Source organism: Pogona vitticeps, chromosome 6, assembly GCF_051106095.1.
Source record: "Pogona vitticeps strain Pit_001003342236 chromosome 6, PviZW2.1, whole genome shotgun sequence".
Taxonomy (NCBI): domain Eukaryota; kingdom Metazoa; phylum Chordata; class Lepidosauria; order Squamata; family Agamidae; genus Pogona; species Pogona vitticeps.
This window is the reverse complement of record NC_135788.1, coordinates 73,302,909-73,320,776: the sequence shown is the minus strand read 5'-3', so window position 1 is coordinate 73,320,776 and position 17,868 is coordinate 73,302,909. Positions and strand designations below refer to the sequence as shown.

At 39.9% G+C, this 17,868-nt stretch overlaps 1 protein-coding gene across 7 annotated transcripts in view; it reads left to right on the top strand.

Annotated features, from left to right (window-relative positions):
- The window catches only part of TNS3 (tensin 3), a 301,059-nt gene that overhangs the window by 99,541 nt on the left and 183,650 nt on the right, over positions 1–17,868 (top strand). For all 7 annotated transcript variants that reach the window (XM_078377581.1, XM_020811228.3, XM_020811227.3 and 4 more), the window contains one exon: positions 6,721–6,758. In XM_078377581.1, coding sequence (XP_078233707.1) covers positions 6,721–6,758 — 38 coding nt within the window. The remainder of the gene's footprint in view (positions 1–6,720; positions 6,759–17,868) is intronic.

The following is a 17,868-nucleotide window of genomic DNA, read 5'->3' as shown; positions in this document are numbered from 1 at the left end:
TCTGCGCCTGCGCCAGAGCCAAAAGCAACAACCTCATGGGCTGCTCCCCCATGAGGCACACACTTCCCCCACCCAAGATTCCACTTAATTCCTAAAGCTTGGATCTAAGCTATTTAAAAGACCACATCTCTCTCTGTGAACCTGCCCTGGCATTAAATCATCAGGAGAGTCATTTCTCTCGGTCCCTCCAACTTAACAGGAGTGCTTGGTAGGGACACTGGAAAGGGTCTTCTCTGTTGCTTCTCTCAGACAGTGGAACTCCTTCCCATGGGAAGCTAGGTCTGTCCCAACTGTTTATCCTTCTGTAAGCAGGCCAAGGCCTTTCTCTTGAGGCAAGGTTTTTTTTAATGGATTGTTACGCTCTGTTGTTTTTAAATGTATTTTTAGTATTGATTTTATTTACCATTTTAAATACAATACTTGTTTAATTCTTTTAAAATAATTCAATAATTAAACCTCAAGGCAAAATCCGGAGTCGGAGTCCCGTAGGCAGTTCGTGTCATTCTGCCAACTCCTGTGACGTCGCTGGAACCAGTTGTATTGGCTCGTGCCTTTCCATTGGACCATTTCAGTGACGTGGAGAGGGGGGATTTGCTGCTTGAGTTACAGCCTATCCGCCATATTATTCTACCCATTATTCTACAGAGCACGTTACCATAGTCTCTCGAGACTGAAGGATGCCTATACTACTATATATACTGCTTTTAGCTTTTAAATATTGTCTTTTTAATTATTTAAGCTGCCTTGCATCATTTTAAGGAGAAAGGTGGGCTATATAAAAATAAATAAATAAATAAATAAATAAATAAATAAATAAATAAATAAATAAATAAATAAATAAATAAATAAATACATACATACATACATACATACATACATACATACATACATACATACATACATACATACATACATACATACATACATACATATCCCCTGAGAGTACTATCAAGTCATAAAGTCTGATGCATGAACAACTTCTTAGGAGTTGTTAATCGGCCTTTATAGACTTCTAGAAAAAATCAGAACCTTGTATATGCACAGCTGGCATTTATCACTTAAAAGTGTCAATTCCACTGCAAACTGGACAGTTATTCTTTATCATATCAAAATTCATCTGGGAATAAAGGTAAAATAAATTGCAACATCATCTTGTCTATTTAAGCTTTATTCATCTACATTGCTTCTATGCTCCATGTGCACAAAATACTTCAGAGCTGTTGAAGACATGTAACACAAAGGGGCAACACTGGCTAAGGATGGCTCAACCCTGCTCAGCTCTTACAAACTCAAACCTGTAGAAGTCTTTCCGTAGACTTCTAAAATAATCTTTTGTTACAATTACTCATTTTACCTGGTAACCTTATCTGTCTTGCAAAACACTCATAAAGTGTCTGCTAGACATTAGTAATTACTCGATAGAGATGAAGGACGTCTAATTAATTGCTTTTTGAGGTTTCTTCTTTCTTCCTTTCTTTTTTCCCTGCTTTTTTTAGAACATTTTTAAAGGTAAGTTGATTAAATATGGTCTTTCCTATACTGTTCTGTCAGCAGGCGAGCCACAATTGTTTTTGGAACTCCTGCCAGAATTCTTGAAACATGAATTTGGCAAGACTTTGAGATTACTTGACAAAAGACTGGATGTGTGGAATGTAGCCCCTCAGCTGTTGAGGCCTGAAGGAGCATTGCTGGAGTATGATGCTGATTAAAAGTGCTGGACTATTTCAAACAGACTTACCTCTGTTAGAGGGGTAGTAGATGTGATTTTTAGTACTCTAATATTAGGAGACATGCTCTATTTTGGGCTGGCTAGGGAAGAAATGAATGGTGCATTGTCAGTAATTTGTTCTGAAGAATGTCAAAGCTCAGTAAAGAATATTATTGATGTCTTAAGATTGTAAGTTGTGTGCTCTTTTTCTGTAATTATATGTTCTGTTGTACAGTAAATATTATTGAAGTTGATGTGTTCCAAAAATGCTCTCATTGTCACTTATGTTTTATTTCATCTTTGTGTTGCGATATTCAAGATTTATTGAACAGTTTTTAAGCCAGTGTTGACCTTCCTGAAAAAGTCACGTGTAGAATTAAATACTAAACTGTGTAGACTCCTGGAAGGTGATGGAGTCTGATCAGATATCTTAGTTATTTGTTCCCTGAGAATACTACACATTCCGACTGGAGGTCTGTCTAGGCTTCCAGTAAACAGATCTTGAAGAAAACAAATAAAATATGAACTTCATTTGAGAAAAAGTGTAGATACATGAAACTGCTCATGTTTTTTAAAGTTCATCGTCTGTTATATTGGATACCCTGTTTCCCCAAAAATAAGACCAGGTCTTATATTAAACTTTTGCTCCAAAAACATATTAGGGCTTATATTTAGGAGATGTTTTAATTTTTTCATGTACAACAATCTATATTTATTTAAATACAGTTGTGTCATCTTCTTCTGAAACATTGTCGTAACTCTCCCGAATTCTGGCCTGAATTTCTTGTGATTCTCTCCAGGGAGCGGGGAGTGGTGGTGGTGGTGGTGATTCTAGCATTTGGGACCCCAACACAAACTGGCCTCAAACCCCTTCCGTCGCAGGACTGGACGGTTTCTGTCTCATTTCGGGAACACGTTTGCTTGTTGGGGTGGTGGTGGTGGTAGGAGGAAGTAATGGATCGTCCTGGCTTGCATAGATGAGACAGAATCAATTCTAGTTGCTGCACAAGGAGTTCCTGGTGGAGGGTGGGGTTTCACTTAACTGGGGCTTATTTTGGGAGTAGGGCTTATATTATGAGAATCCTGAAAAATCATACTAGGGCTTATTTTCAAATTAGGTCTTATTTTCGGGGAAACAGGGTAGCTAGTCTTAGTCCAGCACTTACTGCAAATAAAGGTTTCCTTTACTAAACTAAGTAATTGAGCTTGATAGACTAACAGTATTTCACTAGCAGAGAAATATCCCTGACATCATCAGAAATTACCCATACTGTGTGGCTCGATACCATGACATACGCTAACATCCATGGGATGGCATTTCCACACATTATTAATTCTTACGCAGATTTTAGTATAGTGTGTTACATGCTGTCAAGTTGCATCCAACCTATAGAGACCCTAATAGGATTTTCACACTATGTGAGATATTTAAAAAGTGTTTTTTCCACTGATATCCCCCTTGAAAAGTAACCACTTTATAAAAACATTAGCTTCTTAATGTACATATTTTGCAGGTTTAACATATTTCTGGTCACATTTTGGAATGCTTTTGCCTTGTTCACAGTTTGTATTTGAACAATGTATCCTATAAGACAACAGTAACAACAATTGTAGGTTTTATTTCTGCTATTTGTTAACATCTGTATTTTATAATCCTAAAATGCTTGTTCTCAATTCTTAACTTCTGTATTCTGCTTGCAGAATTCTCAGAACTTCTTGTGCCTGTACCAAGGAGTTTCAGGAATAGAGGTTATATCTAAGTAGCAGAGCCAACCTTGGCAATATCGCATATTCATGGATGGATTTGTGGCAGTGTCTTAATCACTGAGATGCCCAGTGTAGTGTAGTGGATAGAATTATGAACTAGGACTCAGGAAGCCTGGGTTCAAATTCCCCAACCAACTATGGAAACTCACTGGGGGTGTAGAACTCTGAAAACTACAGTGCTCCTTAAATATCTCACTTACCTTGAAAACTCTACTAGGTTCATTATAAGTTGGTTGTAACTTAATGGGATATAACAACAACTTAATCATATCAGCTAAATGAGAACGTGCATAAACAGAATCAATGTTGTATTTTTCCATGTCTAAGACAATACTCTTCTCTAAAACATTTAGATTAAAAATTGAGGGTCGTCTTATACATGGAAGTAAGGAGGGGGAAGAATCAAAGCACTTTGATCCTTGCATTCCCCCTCCACTTTCTTCCAAAGAAAAGTGCTTTGATTCCTGCTTTCCCCCTCCACTTTTTATGAAGAAAGTGGAGGGGGAAAGCAGGAATCATCAAAGCGCATTGATTCCTGCTTTCCTTCTCCACGTTTTGTGAAGAAAGTGGAGAGGGAAAGCACTTTCCTCGCAAGAAAGTGGAGGGGAAAGCAGGAATCATCAAAGTGTTGAGTCCTGCTTCCCCCTCCACTTTCTTATGAAGAAAGACATTTTGGGTTAGAAAAGTGATGGTGGCATCTTATACATGGGGGCATCTTATACGTGGAAAAATATGGCATATCTCTGAAAACAAATGCTGATGACAAACAGTGTCTGAGTTCAAAATTATATGGTAATGCATCAATCTGGTAACATTTCCAGTATTAAAGTATGGTTGTCTTTTGGGACATCATGATGATGATGATGATTCAGAAACACCAGGCACAGTCAATCCAAATTATAAAAATATTGACTTGTATTATAAAACAGATAAAAGTTTTAACTAAAAACCTAAGTATCAAATATTGGCACAGTATGTATGCTGTTCCTAATACTGCCGTTTTTGTAGCTCTGATGGTGTGATTTCTGAGCTCTGCAACTGCTTATAGTAGAAATTTCTTGATATTGTTCCCAAAGCCCCAATGACTACAGGAACCCACTGAAGTGTGTTTCATCCACATGCAATATGTTTTGATTGCCAGGTCTCTGTACTTTTTCTAATAGTTTATTTTCAACTCTAGCACCCCCTGGAATTGCAATGTCAATGATCTGGGCATTTCTTTGTTCTATTACTACTATGGCTAGTGTGTTATATTCAAGGTGTCTATCACTTTGGATCTGGAAAGCCAAGATTTTGACACCTTCTCTGCCTGATGTTCCCACGTGTTTTTGGAGGCTGGCAAGTAATATATTTTGCTTAATGACCAGTGCACTAACTTTGCCACTCTATCATGTCTAACTTTGTAATCCGTGCAATCTTTGGACATTCACAGATGATACGTGGCACAGTTTCATCTTTTTCTCAGCGGAGTCACCATTTGCTGTTAGCACTAATTCCTTGGGTCTTAGCTTTCATCACATTGGTTTGGAGTGCTTGTTGTTGTCCAGCAAAAATCAAGGCTCCCCCTGAAATATTCTTCTTTTTATGCCTATCCACAATTTCTTCACTGTGGGCCATTAAGACAGTTTCCCATTTTTCCATGTTTTTCTTGTGGAACTTCTGAATATGTTTACTAATCTGAAACATTTTTAGGCAGGTGTTAATCCAGCTGTGTGGCAATGAGTCAAATGCCTTTTTATAGTCTATTCAGGCCATGTTAAAGTTTGTTTTTTGTCTTTGCATTCTTCAGTATCATCTTATTAATAAGCAGCTGATCTTTCGTGCCTTCTGACTTTTTAAAGTTCCCTTTTTGTTCAGCTCTTCAGGGAGACAAGGTGCACTGCAAGTTTTTCACAGCCTTTCCTTGCCTCTTAATCATTTGAGTTGTTATTACAATATCATCCATTTGTTTTCCTTGAGTTTCTTTACAAATGTCTTTTATCTATGAGGTCTTTTCGTTATGTCCAGTTGGGCTTTCCCACATTTTCCCCCAAAGCTTTAGAGCATCATCTTTGCACGGGACTAATTTCTTTTGCTCTGCATTGTCTCCTAGTGATGTATAGAATAATCATTGGTTATTTCAAACTTGTGTGTTTTCTCTATATTGTTTCAAGCGTCCATCATATCTTTCAATTTTCTTTGCTGTAGCTGTTGGCTGCTGTTTTAATTCTTCCATAGTTTCACAATTGTTTTCCTTTCTAGCTCATATATTTTGCATAGTCTGGCTTTTACTTTTTCATTTTTCATTTTTGAATCTTTCAAGTGTTTTAGGTTGCTAATGTCTGCATCCAATTTGTTTACTTTTCTTTCCAGCTGAATTTTTCACTTTTGTTGCTAGCTGTTTAGACATTAATGGCTGTGTGTTGCGATATTTTGGGGGGACAGCACATTTACAGTGTTATACAAACTGCATACTCACTGCTTTACATTGTAGCCAAGTGTCATTTCTTCAGTGTTGTCACATGAAAAGATATACTAAAATATTTATGAAATGTGAGGGGGTGTACTCACTTTTGTGATACACTGTAGCTCTCAGCCTCACTGATGCATGCAAGCCTCTCTGTATCAACAAGGCTTGTGCCCATGGAGGGGATGATGATGATGTTGTTGTTGTTGATGATGATGATGACGACGATGACAACGATTGGAACTCCAGCGTTTGAATTTTATTATCTGAATACATTCTGCTATCTGGAATAAGAGTTGTGATAGGTTTACATTTTAACTGTGACAGTGTTCTGAGTATTGTGAGAGCAATTCTGGCTTTGGATTATTTAAGACATATGATTGTACTAGTCATGGTCACTTCAGACCGAGGGAAAATTTATGACTCATTTTGATCTTCTGAAAAACTGAAAGCCGCAAGACTGGTTGATTTTAAAAGCTTCATTAGAAAATGCTATAATATTTCAGGTCAGTGTGTTTTAGGATTTTTCTCAAAAACACCAGCTTGTAGAATAGGAGCCAACTATAAAGTCAGCTTACTTTTCTGAAATACAGTTCAAATGCTACTTGTGAGAAAAAGACTAGAGAAGGTTTGAGAAGATTTCTGAATAAAGCATTTCAGAACACTACAATGAGTGAAAATGCAGAAGAAAATGGCAATAATTTAATGTGCTGTATTGCAAAACCTGTTTTTGATTCAAAATATTGAACAGGGTTATATCTAAAAATGGTGTGTTTTCTCTTCTTTTTTCCCCCTTTAGTTTGCAAATATGCTTGCCATAAGAAATGTGAAGCAAAGGTAAGTTCTTGATTTTCTGAAATATTGAAGCGGTTGGGCTGGATCCTAATGAAATTTGCAGCATATATATTTCCTCAAGGGTATATTTTGACAGTGTTTTTCAGTATAGTATTAATATCTCTAGAACAGAAAACCTAGCGCAGCGTAGCTCAACAGTGTAGAGCTATGTGCCTGTACATAAGGACAGTCTGCATATCTTTCTGAACTTGAATTGATAAGGGCATCAGATTAGTAAATAAAATTTCAGAACTTCTTCAAACATAATAAAAATAATTTTTTAAAACAACTGTTAATTTGAAAATTGCCTTGATTCTTTAGAAGCTTCCCAGATAACTTGTGAAATGCCAGTGTATTGATTAAATGGATGGATGAATGGATGGATGAAAACAGTTCTGTCAGCAGATTCAGGGGCCAATCAGCAAGCACATTGAAGAGGGCCTTCTCCTGTGTGGCTTCCATTTTCATGGAATTTACTTCTGAGTTGTCATCTGTTTCCACCCTGGATGATTTTAAGAAGGGAGTTAAAACACATCTTTTTGGATTGGCATATGATGCCTATACCTGTCTCATGTGTTCTTTGTTGATTTTAATTGTTTTCAGTGCAGTTACTAAATTTAATTTAAATGATTTTACTGTGGTGTTGATTTTAGGATTTTATGATCTACTGTATGTCTAAATGTGGTTTCATCTGTTTTTCTTCTTTAAGAAAATTGTAAGCCACGTGAGTGGTATCTTTTAATATACTGTAACTGGTGGTGGTGATGATAACAAGTAAAAAACAATAAAGGACTAACAATATTACAACTAGCAAGTGAGAACCAACCTACAATAATGATAAACCCACAGTGCAAGGAATCATACACAAGTCCTTTTTCCTGGCCCCTTCCCTGGTTCCTGATAATTCTTTGCCTTGTTCTGTGGTTAGGCTCGCTGAGCCCAAGTTCTTGTTAGTCCACATAATTGTTACAGTGAATTGAAGGCATTAGTCCCAGCTGTTGGGCCTTCCTCAAGGATGGATGGTAGGCTTGAATAAATGTTCGCCCTTCAACAGCTGCAGCTGTTCCTCTCCTGAGCTAGCTGCATCAACCTCTGGTGTTGGCGTTTGCATTTAGAGCATCTTCTCTTTGTGAGAGTGAGATGCCCTTGCTGAACTGGCTGGCAGCAGCGGGCTCCTGGCTGTCTCTCAGCCAGTCCCACTATGATGAGGTGTGATGCTCTGCTCACTAGCTCTTGGCCCTGAGTGAAAGTTGTCTAGGCTCATATCAAGGTGGACTGGAGCACAAAGGAGTCATCCGCTTCTTCGTCTTCCAGAGTGCAGAAACACCCGCACCTGCTTCTCCAGTGTCTCCTCCTCCTCTTTCTCCTCCTTTATTCCCCCCTCACAACTGGCCTTGACTTTTCTCTCCTATCTGTGGGTAGCTGAGGAACCTACCTCCTGGGCTCAAGGTTCATCTTTCCACTCCTCGTCCCCACTTGGCTATCCAGTGTCCCAATCTTTGGTCTGCCTTGAATTCAGCATCTGGGAAGACATCTCTGGCAGGCTTGTTGGACTCTCTGAGAATGGACTCTCTGAAGAATCATCTATAACAATGTGCATGTTGCATTTCTTATTACATGACGGAAATATTCTAACTTTCTGCATTCTGTGTTTTTATGGCTTTTAAAATCTTCATTCATTTGCTGTAGTACTTCTTTATTGGTCACCCTCTCAAGCTAAGAAAATTTTAGTATCCTACCATAAATCTACATTTCAAATACTTTTACCTTTTTTTTTTTTTTTTTATAAAACTCCCATATTTCCATGCCATTCATACCAAGAAGACATGACATGTACAGTGGGAATTGTAACCTAGGGATGTGTGTTATCACCAAAATTCAGAATTCAGTTTTATAATTTGTAATCATAGCCCTTTGGATTCAGAATTCAGGATTTTTTTAAAATTGTAATTTCTAGATATCCAGAACTTTGTTACAGTCAGAATGAACTAGTTGTAAGTTTTATCGTGTATTGAGATTTGACACTTTAAGAAAGCTGCTCCGGCCCATTCTGACTTCTGTTATGCAGCTATGATCACACCGTTCATTCAGCTAAATTTAAAATAACTTGTAATTGTAAGATGTTCCACATTTTGTTCTGGATCCTCAACTGGATTTCTTTGGCTCCCTGCTTTTTTACTGCATACCATGATCTTAGTTTATTTCATTTACTTTATTATCATTTATGATTATTTAATGCTTTTAAAATATTGTAATACTTTATTATAATTATTTTAATTGTTTCTTTTAATACTTGAAGTGCCCTTGGATCTTCCTTTAAAAGAAAGTTGGCATATAAATATTTTAAATAATAATAGGCCATCTTCAGTGAAGACTGGCTTTAATGAGATATAAATATACAATTGCTCCATGAACTATATGTGTACTTTACTTCTGTTGTATGTGGTCGCGTGGTTTATATCCTGGGATGAACTCCCCAAGAACTTTTAGCAGTGCCAATTTATTTCTTCCTATTTGTATTGTTATGGCTGGCTACACCACGGTGCCATTTTATTTTCTCTTTTGCTTCAAGTGGCAATTTAGCCCCTTGATTTATAAATGTATTTTAAAAAATAATATTTAGTATCAGAAAGATGGCTCCTTCTAAGGTGCATGGCTGTGCAAGTGCACTTGACTCCACACCCCCTCTGGACAGCTTTCCTCCTTCCTTGTACACCCACAGTGGTCGTTTCCAGCCCCTTTCGTTCTGGTTGCAATGGAACCTCATACGGGTATGTGCATGTGGAAATTAGAGGGAACATTAATTGGGAAGAAAAAGTGTCTTCTGTTGCACTGGCTGCTCCTGCAGAAATGCATTGCATGCAATAGACTTGGGATGTCCGCGCAGCAGTATTGGCAATCACATACACACTCCGGTGACATTGGCATACTAATTTTTCAATGTGTCTTCCCATAAAATAATAATAATAAAAATTACTTGCCAGTTATGCAATGGCGGATGCCCCCGGTGACATTCTTTTACTAACGCATCAATGTATTGGGCATGAAAAAATATTTTAAAAATAATGTGTGTGCTGCTGTAATGGCAACCATTCTCCTCGCTTCAATTCTGGAAAGAAGTGAGGCAGGGTATGCACACAGGCAATCCTGGTGAGGAATGATCCTGTACAACAAAGGTACAAAATAACACAACCTTCCTGGCAATAGGGAAATGTTCTGCTAGATGGGAAAATGTCTCGATCTTGACTCAGCGTTGTGTGACCAGAAAAAAAAAAGCAATGATTTAACTGGGGGATAACTAGAGAACATTTCCCTCATGTGACCAGGGCCTAAGTCCCTTTTGCTTCAGGGGCTGGGGGAGTGTGGGAGAAGTCAATTCCCACTGCATGAAGGAGAGATGGGGAAGAATAGCAATTTAGTAAAACCTATCCATAGTTGTTTTGTATTTCTATTGATATAACTTGGAAATGCAGTGAAATTAAACACTGTATTTTACAGACGACTCTGGAATGACTGTGTCAGGGATTCTGAGACTGAGCACTGGACTGGTGAAGATAGGTCAGTGGATATGAAAGCAAGAAAATGATTAACTGTATGGAAAATGTACTTCCATGGGACACTGCAGCTTTCAGATGACACGCTCTACTATGGGTCCCAATAATTAAACCGCATATTATTGGGGAAAAATATCCCAATGAAATGTCAAGCCACCCTACAAACATTTCATTGGGATATTTTTCCCCCAAGAATATGCTGTTTGATTATTGGGACCCATGTCCAATGATATTATTAACATTAAGTCTTCCTGCTACTAAATGACAACAGCTCTTAAAATTTAATGTTTATTTCCTATTTTTTATTTATAAGTTTTTGTTGTCTTGAATAGGAAAGAGGAGTAATAATATTTTTAAGACACCGGAACACTTTCATGATTCCTTTTTGTGGGGTGTTGAGAGAAAGGAGAGTGGAGAACTAATTAAAGCAAATGATCAACCTCATATAAAATGTATTTTTGGGTTTTGTTATTGTGGAAATAATGTTTGGAACTACAAACCCTTCTGCAGATATGGGGCATTTCATGATCCACACTGTCAAAGGCTTTCTTGTAATCATATGGCAGATTGTAAAGTTAGGGTTAGGGTTACAGTAATATCCTGTACTGCATTTTCAGTTTAATCCTTATCCATCCAGTTTGAAGAGCTCAACACGGGACTCCTTTCAATCTTTTTTTGTTGTTAACAACGTGATACTGTTAACAAACACCTGACCCATGTGCTCAGCCCGAACTCTTGATTATTTATGAACAAGCTAAAACAGAGTTTACAGAGCTTAACATCACAGATGGAATTTTCATGTTGTTTCTGAATGCAATTATCTTTTATGGAGTTAGTCTGAATATTCTACTGTGAGCCATTAATTTTTATTTGCTTATTGCAGTGACAGGAAGTCAAATAAACCCATCAGAATGCATAGGTTTTCATGAAATCATTTAGAATTTGGACAGGTATGAAACACTTACTTACTTTGGTTGGCTGAATCTAAATGTCCAGATTATTGCCGCTTGCCTTTAATAGTACTCTTTAAAATGCCAGCATTTGGCTGGAACTCTTGACTACTCATGCATGCAGTCTCACTGTGAAGAACCTTCTTTTCCTGGATTGACTTAATGTGCCCAGACTGTCCATTGGCCCCTGTTGGGCCAGAAGGTGTTAAGAGGGATTTCCGTTTTAAAAATCATGTCCAACCTAAGATTTTTCCAGTTTTTTGTTTTCTATTGTAAGTGAATTATGTTTTTAAAATGAAGATTCAGAGTTTATTCATTTTGTGGCCTTCTTGCTTGTTGCAAAACTAAGGTTTTGAGTTCTGCTATGAGAGAAAGATGTTGCAGAAATGATATACATCCATGTGTACTTAAGGCCCATTCAGGGTGAAATTGAAGACTGGATAGCTCCTGCTGCTACATCTGCAACTTCTTCTCTATGACATCTTTAGACTGCCCTAGACCCATCAAAATGCATATCCTTGAGCACTGCTCCCACATTAGAAACAAAATTCAGGAGGCTCCTCTAGTGCAACATTTCCTTACCAAAAATCACTCTGACAAGGATCTCAGATTTTGTGTGATTTACAAACATATTAAACATCAGTTTTCCCACACTGACATCCACAGAAATTTATTTCAAAAAGAGGCTTTTTTGATACATACAGTAGATTGCACTAGCTTAGTCCAGCAGGACTAAACACCAACTTAGACCTTTCAGCATTTTTATAAATTTAGGGGATTACACAATACAATAGAGAAGAAAGTCCCTTTAAGAAATTCTGGAAGCCACCAGGGAGTATAAATTACCTTGATTTCTGGGAATGATTTACAACAGAGAACTAACATACAGATAAGAGGACGCATGTGGAACTGAATTATATTGTAAGTTAGGTATTGTTCGTATTATCTAATAGTGGGGAGAGTATGACTACCAAAATGAGGTCTATTATTATTGTGTTTGAAAAGCACTTTAGGTTAATGAATGTTCCTGTTTCCAGCATCTTGGAGGTCAAAGGGATATCTTCCGAAGAAGTTAAAAAAAAAAAGAAAAAAAACACAAAACAAGCTTAGTGGACAATTATTTATGCTTGGAGCTCGTCAACCATCTCTACGATCCAAGACCTTGACCACATATGTGAATGGACTTTATACTTAACACTTTCAGACTCTAGACTTTGATTTTCTATGAGTAGAGACACTAGAATGCACATATTTGCATGGGAGAACTTTGTTATATAATTTACTTCCTTAGTATTAGACAGAACATTGTTAATATGTATTGTTTGATGGTTTGATATAGTTGTTGATGTTGATACTTTTGTATATCACATACTAATGCTCTAAGTTTTTGTTCAGCTGCAATACGGAGTTTCCCGTGTTTGTTTATCTTCTATTCCGTACTCCCTAAATTGTGATAAATCTTTAGACCACATGCAGATTATGTTCTAACACTTAGCTTCCTCCATTTCCTGGCTTTTGTAACATCATGCCCAATGACAATATTCTTTTTCAGTGTTGAAAACTAGCACAGAGAATTTTCTGCCTTTTTAGTTGACACAAAATTAATATATCACCAAAAGTTGTTATGTGCAATCAAGTTGTCCTTTATTAATGGCAACCCTGTGAATGAGCTATCTCCAACATGTCCTGTCCTCAACAGCCTTGCCCAGCTGTTGCAAGCGTATGGCTTCCTTTAGGCGCACTGGTTCTTAACCTTGGGTTACTCAGGAGTTTTGGACTGCAACTCAGGAGCTCCGAGCGATGAAGCGACATAGGAGAAGGCTAGAGCGTAGGTGGAGGAAGAACCCGACGGATTACAATTGGACAGCTGTCAGGGTCGCAACTAACCTTTACCTGACTAAGGTAAAGGCTGCATGTAGATCATTCTTCGCTAACCGGATAAGCGAAGCGTCCAACCATCAGGCGGAGTTATTCCGTATAGTGCGCGACCTATCTGGAACTGGTTCAGGTGATAGGCCTCCCCCTAGTTTTTCCCCTGACCAGTTTGCAGCCTTTTAAAAATCTAAAGTGGAGGCCATCCGCCGGGAGCTCTCTCCGTTTTTAAAAACAGTGAGTCGAGCAGAGATGTCCAGCGCTCCGTCTTACCCAGTGACTTTCGATTCTTTTCAGCCTGTAACGCCTGATTCCGTCTCCAGGGTGCTTGACCGCTGCCGAGCCACCACCTCCTCCTTGGACCCTTGCCCGGCCTGGTTAATCAAAGCAGCCAGGCCGATAACAACAGAATGGGCCACAGTAATAATAAATGAGTCTTTCCTTGAGGGTAGATTTCCATCCGCCCTCAAGGAGACACTCATTAGGCCCATAAGAAAGAAACCTAGTTTGGCGGCGGACGAAATTGGCAATTATAGGCCCGTCGCCAATGTTTCTTTCATGAGCAAAGTGGTTGAGAGGGTGGTGGCCGATCAGCTCCAGGCTCACCTGGACGAAATGGATGCCCTGGATCCATTTCAGTCGGGCTTCAGGCCGCGCCATGATACTGAGACGGCATTGGTCGCCCTGTACGATGACCTGTTGAGGGAGGCCGACAGGGGCAAAATCTCCCTGCTGGTCCTCCTCGACATCTCGGCGGCCTTTGATACCGTCGACCACGGTATCCTCCTGGGGAGGCTCTCTGAGTTGGGAATTGGTGGCTCGGCACTTGCCTGGCTCCGTTCCTTCTTGGGGGACCGTCCCCAGAGAGTTCAGCTTGAGGAGAGCGTCTCGGCCCCGTGGAGTCTCAATTGTGGGGTTCCACAGGGGTCGATTATCTCCCCAATGCTGTTTAACATCTATATGAGGCCACTGGGTGGGGTCATTAGGGGATGTGGGGCTTCGTGTCATCAATATGCCAATGACACCCAGCTCTACATCTCCTTTTCACCAACTGCAGGTGATGCTGTCCTTTCCCTTCAGCGTTGCCTGGGGGCCGTACTGCAATGGATGCAGGAGAACGGACTGAGGCTGAATCCGGATAAGACGGAAGTTCTGAGGGTGGGTGCCCCCGTGGTAGGTGGCTTGGGTGGCTCTCTCACATTTGGGGGGACCACCTTGGCCGCGAAGAGTGGGGTCCGCAGCCTCGGCATATATTTGGACCCGACGCTCACCATGGAAACTCAGGTGGCGTCGGTAGTCCGCACCGCATTTTTCCATCTTTGGCGGATTGCCCGGCTGCGACCCTATCTCGACATGGGGGCACTCACTACCTTGGTGCATGCGCTCGTAATCTCAAGATTAGATCACTGTAATGCGCTCTACGTGGGGCTGCCTTTGAGGCTGATGCGGAAACTTCAGGTGGTGCAGAATGCGGCAGCCAGGCTCCTTACAGGAGTGAGAAAATATCAACACATCTCTCCAACGCTGGCCGCATTGCATTGGCTGCCCATCTGTTTCCGTGTCAACTTCAAAGTTTTAATGCTTACTTATAAGGCCCTAAACGGTTTAGGACCTCGATATTTGGCGGAACGCCTCCTCCCACCAAGGTCTACCCGGATCACCCGCGTGAGTCAGGAGGTGAGGCTGAGGAGCCTGATGCCGAGAGAGGCCCGGAAGGAGAAGACACGAAACCGGGCCTTCTCGGCGGTGGCTCTTCGCCTCTGGAACAATCTCCCTCCGGCGATTCACGCGGCCCCCACGCTGGGCACCTTTAAAACCCAATTAAAAACATGGCTGTTTATTCAGGCCTTCCCTCCAGCCAACTCTTGATTTTTTCTTACTTTTCCTTTTTATCTTTACTGCTGTTGTTGTTTGATTATTATGTATTTGTCTATGTTTTATTATTTGATTTTATATTTGGAAGCCGCCTAGAGTGGTCCGGTGGGCCAGATAGGCGGGGTATGTATAAATAAACAAATAAACAAACAAACAAACAAACAAACAAACAAACAAACAAACTCCCAGAAGCCTTCACCACCAGCTGTCCTGACTGGGGTTTCTGGAAGTTGCAGTTCAAAAGCATCCGAGTAACAAAGGTTAAGAACCACTGCTTTAGGGAGTCAATCCATCTAGTATCTGGTATTCCTCTTTTTCTGCTGCCTTCCACCTTTCCAACTATTATTGCCCAGAGAATCCCAACTATCCAAACTAGGACAACCTCAGTTTCAACATCTTTGCTTCCAAGTTCAGGCTTGATTTGATCTTGGTGGAAATGTATGCTTTTATGTTTCCTAATAACTGCAGTAGTTTTCTTCTTCTATGAGTCTTTGGAATTTTTCTAGTCTCCAAGCATTTCGTGGGGGTTCCCCAAAGTTTTATAGTCTCCCACTCAGCCTCTTAATTTTGTGGTTTTGCATGGATGGGTTCCCTGTTTTTTCAACTCATTAATTTCAGCCTATATAAATTTTTAGCCTTTTGTTTCTGTTTATGGGGTACTCTTGGCAAAGATACTGGCGTGGCTTGCTAATTCCTACTCCAGGTGGATTGCGTTTCATCCACTATGATCTGTCTGTCTTGGATGTCCCTGCACGGCATAGCCCATAGCTTCTCTGAGTTACTCAAGTCCCTTCGCCATGACGAGGCAGCAATTCATGAAGGGGATTATGGAGACGTCTGCTTCTTGGGAGGAATGCGATGCATCTTGACAGCATCTTGAAAAGCAGAGATATCACCTTGCCGACAAAGGTCCGCATTGTCAAAGCTATGGCTTTTCCTGCAGTGATGTATGGAAGTGAGAGCTGGACCATAAAGAAGGCTGACTGCTGAAGAATTGATGCTTTTGAATTGTGGTGCTGGAGGAGGCTCTTGAGAGTCCCCCGAACTGCAAGGAGAACAAACCTATCCATTCTAAAGGAAATCAAGCCTGAGTGCTCACTGGAAGGACAGATCCTGAAGCTGAGGCTCCAATACTTTGGCCATCTCATGAGAAGAGAAGACTCCCTGGAAAAGACCCTGATGTTAGGAAAGTGTGAAGGCAAGAGGAGAAGGGGATGACAGAGGATGAGATGGTTGGACAGTGTCACCGAAGCAACCAACATGAATTTGACCCAACTCTAGGAGGCAGTGGAAGACAGGAGGGCCTGGCGTGCTCTGGTCCATGGGGTCATGAAGAGTCGGACATGACTAAATGACTAAACAACAAAAATATATAAATGTTATTGCAGGAGGAGAAGGTTAAAATTATAACTAACTATATTATTTTAGAGATAAAAGTGAGACTAACATAAGAAACAATATTCAAAAACTGAAGTGTTTATCTTGATATAAAGTGGTTTATTTCATTCCCATCAGTCAGGCCGGTGAAGACAGCAAGATGAGACAGAATGTGTCACCTCAGGTGAGAAAGAAAAGTTACAATACCCACAATTAAAAGTCTTCCTCATTAGCCAGTCAGGGGTGAAGTCATTCTGCTGGAAAAATGGCATTAAAGATCCAAAATTTTAATTAAATTATCTTTTAATTCACCTCTAATGCAAGTTTAATGCAAGTAGTCAATTCTTCTGTCAGTGCTACTACCCATATCTTATCTAAATATTTTTGAAATTCCTTGAGCATTTTTCCAAGCCTGGGCAATTTCAGTTCTCACAGCATCTATAAAGATCATGAGCAACTTTTTATCAGATATTCTCATTTTCCCCAATGAGCTATTACCTCTCTCTATCTGTCTGTGGATGCAATACCTGCTAGATTACTGATTTTATGAGTAGGGGTTGGCTTTAGGTGTCCAGTAATGACTCTAGAGTAGAGATGGAGGTATTAATATACTGTACGAATATCCCTGTGCAGTTGGACTTAATGAGGATTCAGCTGCCTCGCTCATCGTTCCAATCCCCCCTGAAACATCGCTCTCTTCCTGCTCAGCTAGCCACTCTGCAGCCATGCAGGGAGACTCGTCTTTCCTCCCCCCTGCATGGAGTGGTTAGCTGATTGGGAAGAGAGTGGCACTCTCGGAGTGATTGGAAGGATAAATGAGGTTGCCGCTGGACACATGAGTGGATGGTTTGGCCCCAGGGTTGGGACCCTCATTAAGTCCAGCTGCACGAGGATATTCATATTTGCATATGAATACGAATACCCTCATCTCTGTTCTAGAGCTTTCATTGAGTCCTACATCTACCAGTCTTACATGGGCTGAAATATACCATAAAAGTATTCACCCCTGGAGTAGTATAGGACCACAACTATAGTTCTTAACGTTTGTGGTTGTGTATCCCAGCTGGTTCCAGATAGCTTTCAAAGAATGTTGTTCCTTCTAGATATCTTTTGCTTTGATTTTTGTGGTGTTTCTTATAGGTCAATGTATGATCCAAATACCTAGGTAACTGGGGGCAATAATAATCTAGTTGGAACTGAGATTATATGCTTTTATTCTTTTGATTACGCACTAAGTGGCAGATCAAAGTCTGGTGCTGCATAATGTGTGAAATTGTCACCTTTGTTATGACATCTATAATTCTATGGAAACCACTTTGTTAGAGGTTTTCAAAGTTGTGACTGTGTTAGTCTGTGCAAGAAACAAAAACCAAACAAAAAAAACCCATTAATGAATAATGGCTATATTTCCGTGTAAGCTTTTGTGGGACATGTCGATTTTATCAGATATGAGAGTCAGAATACAGAGACTACATTCCAAAACAT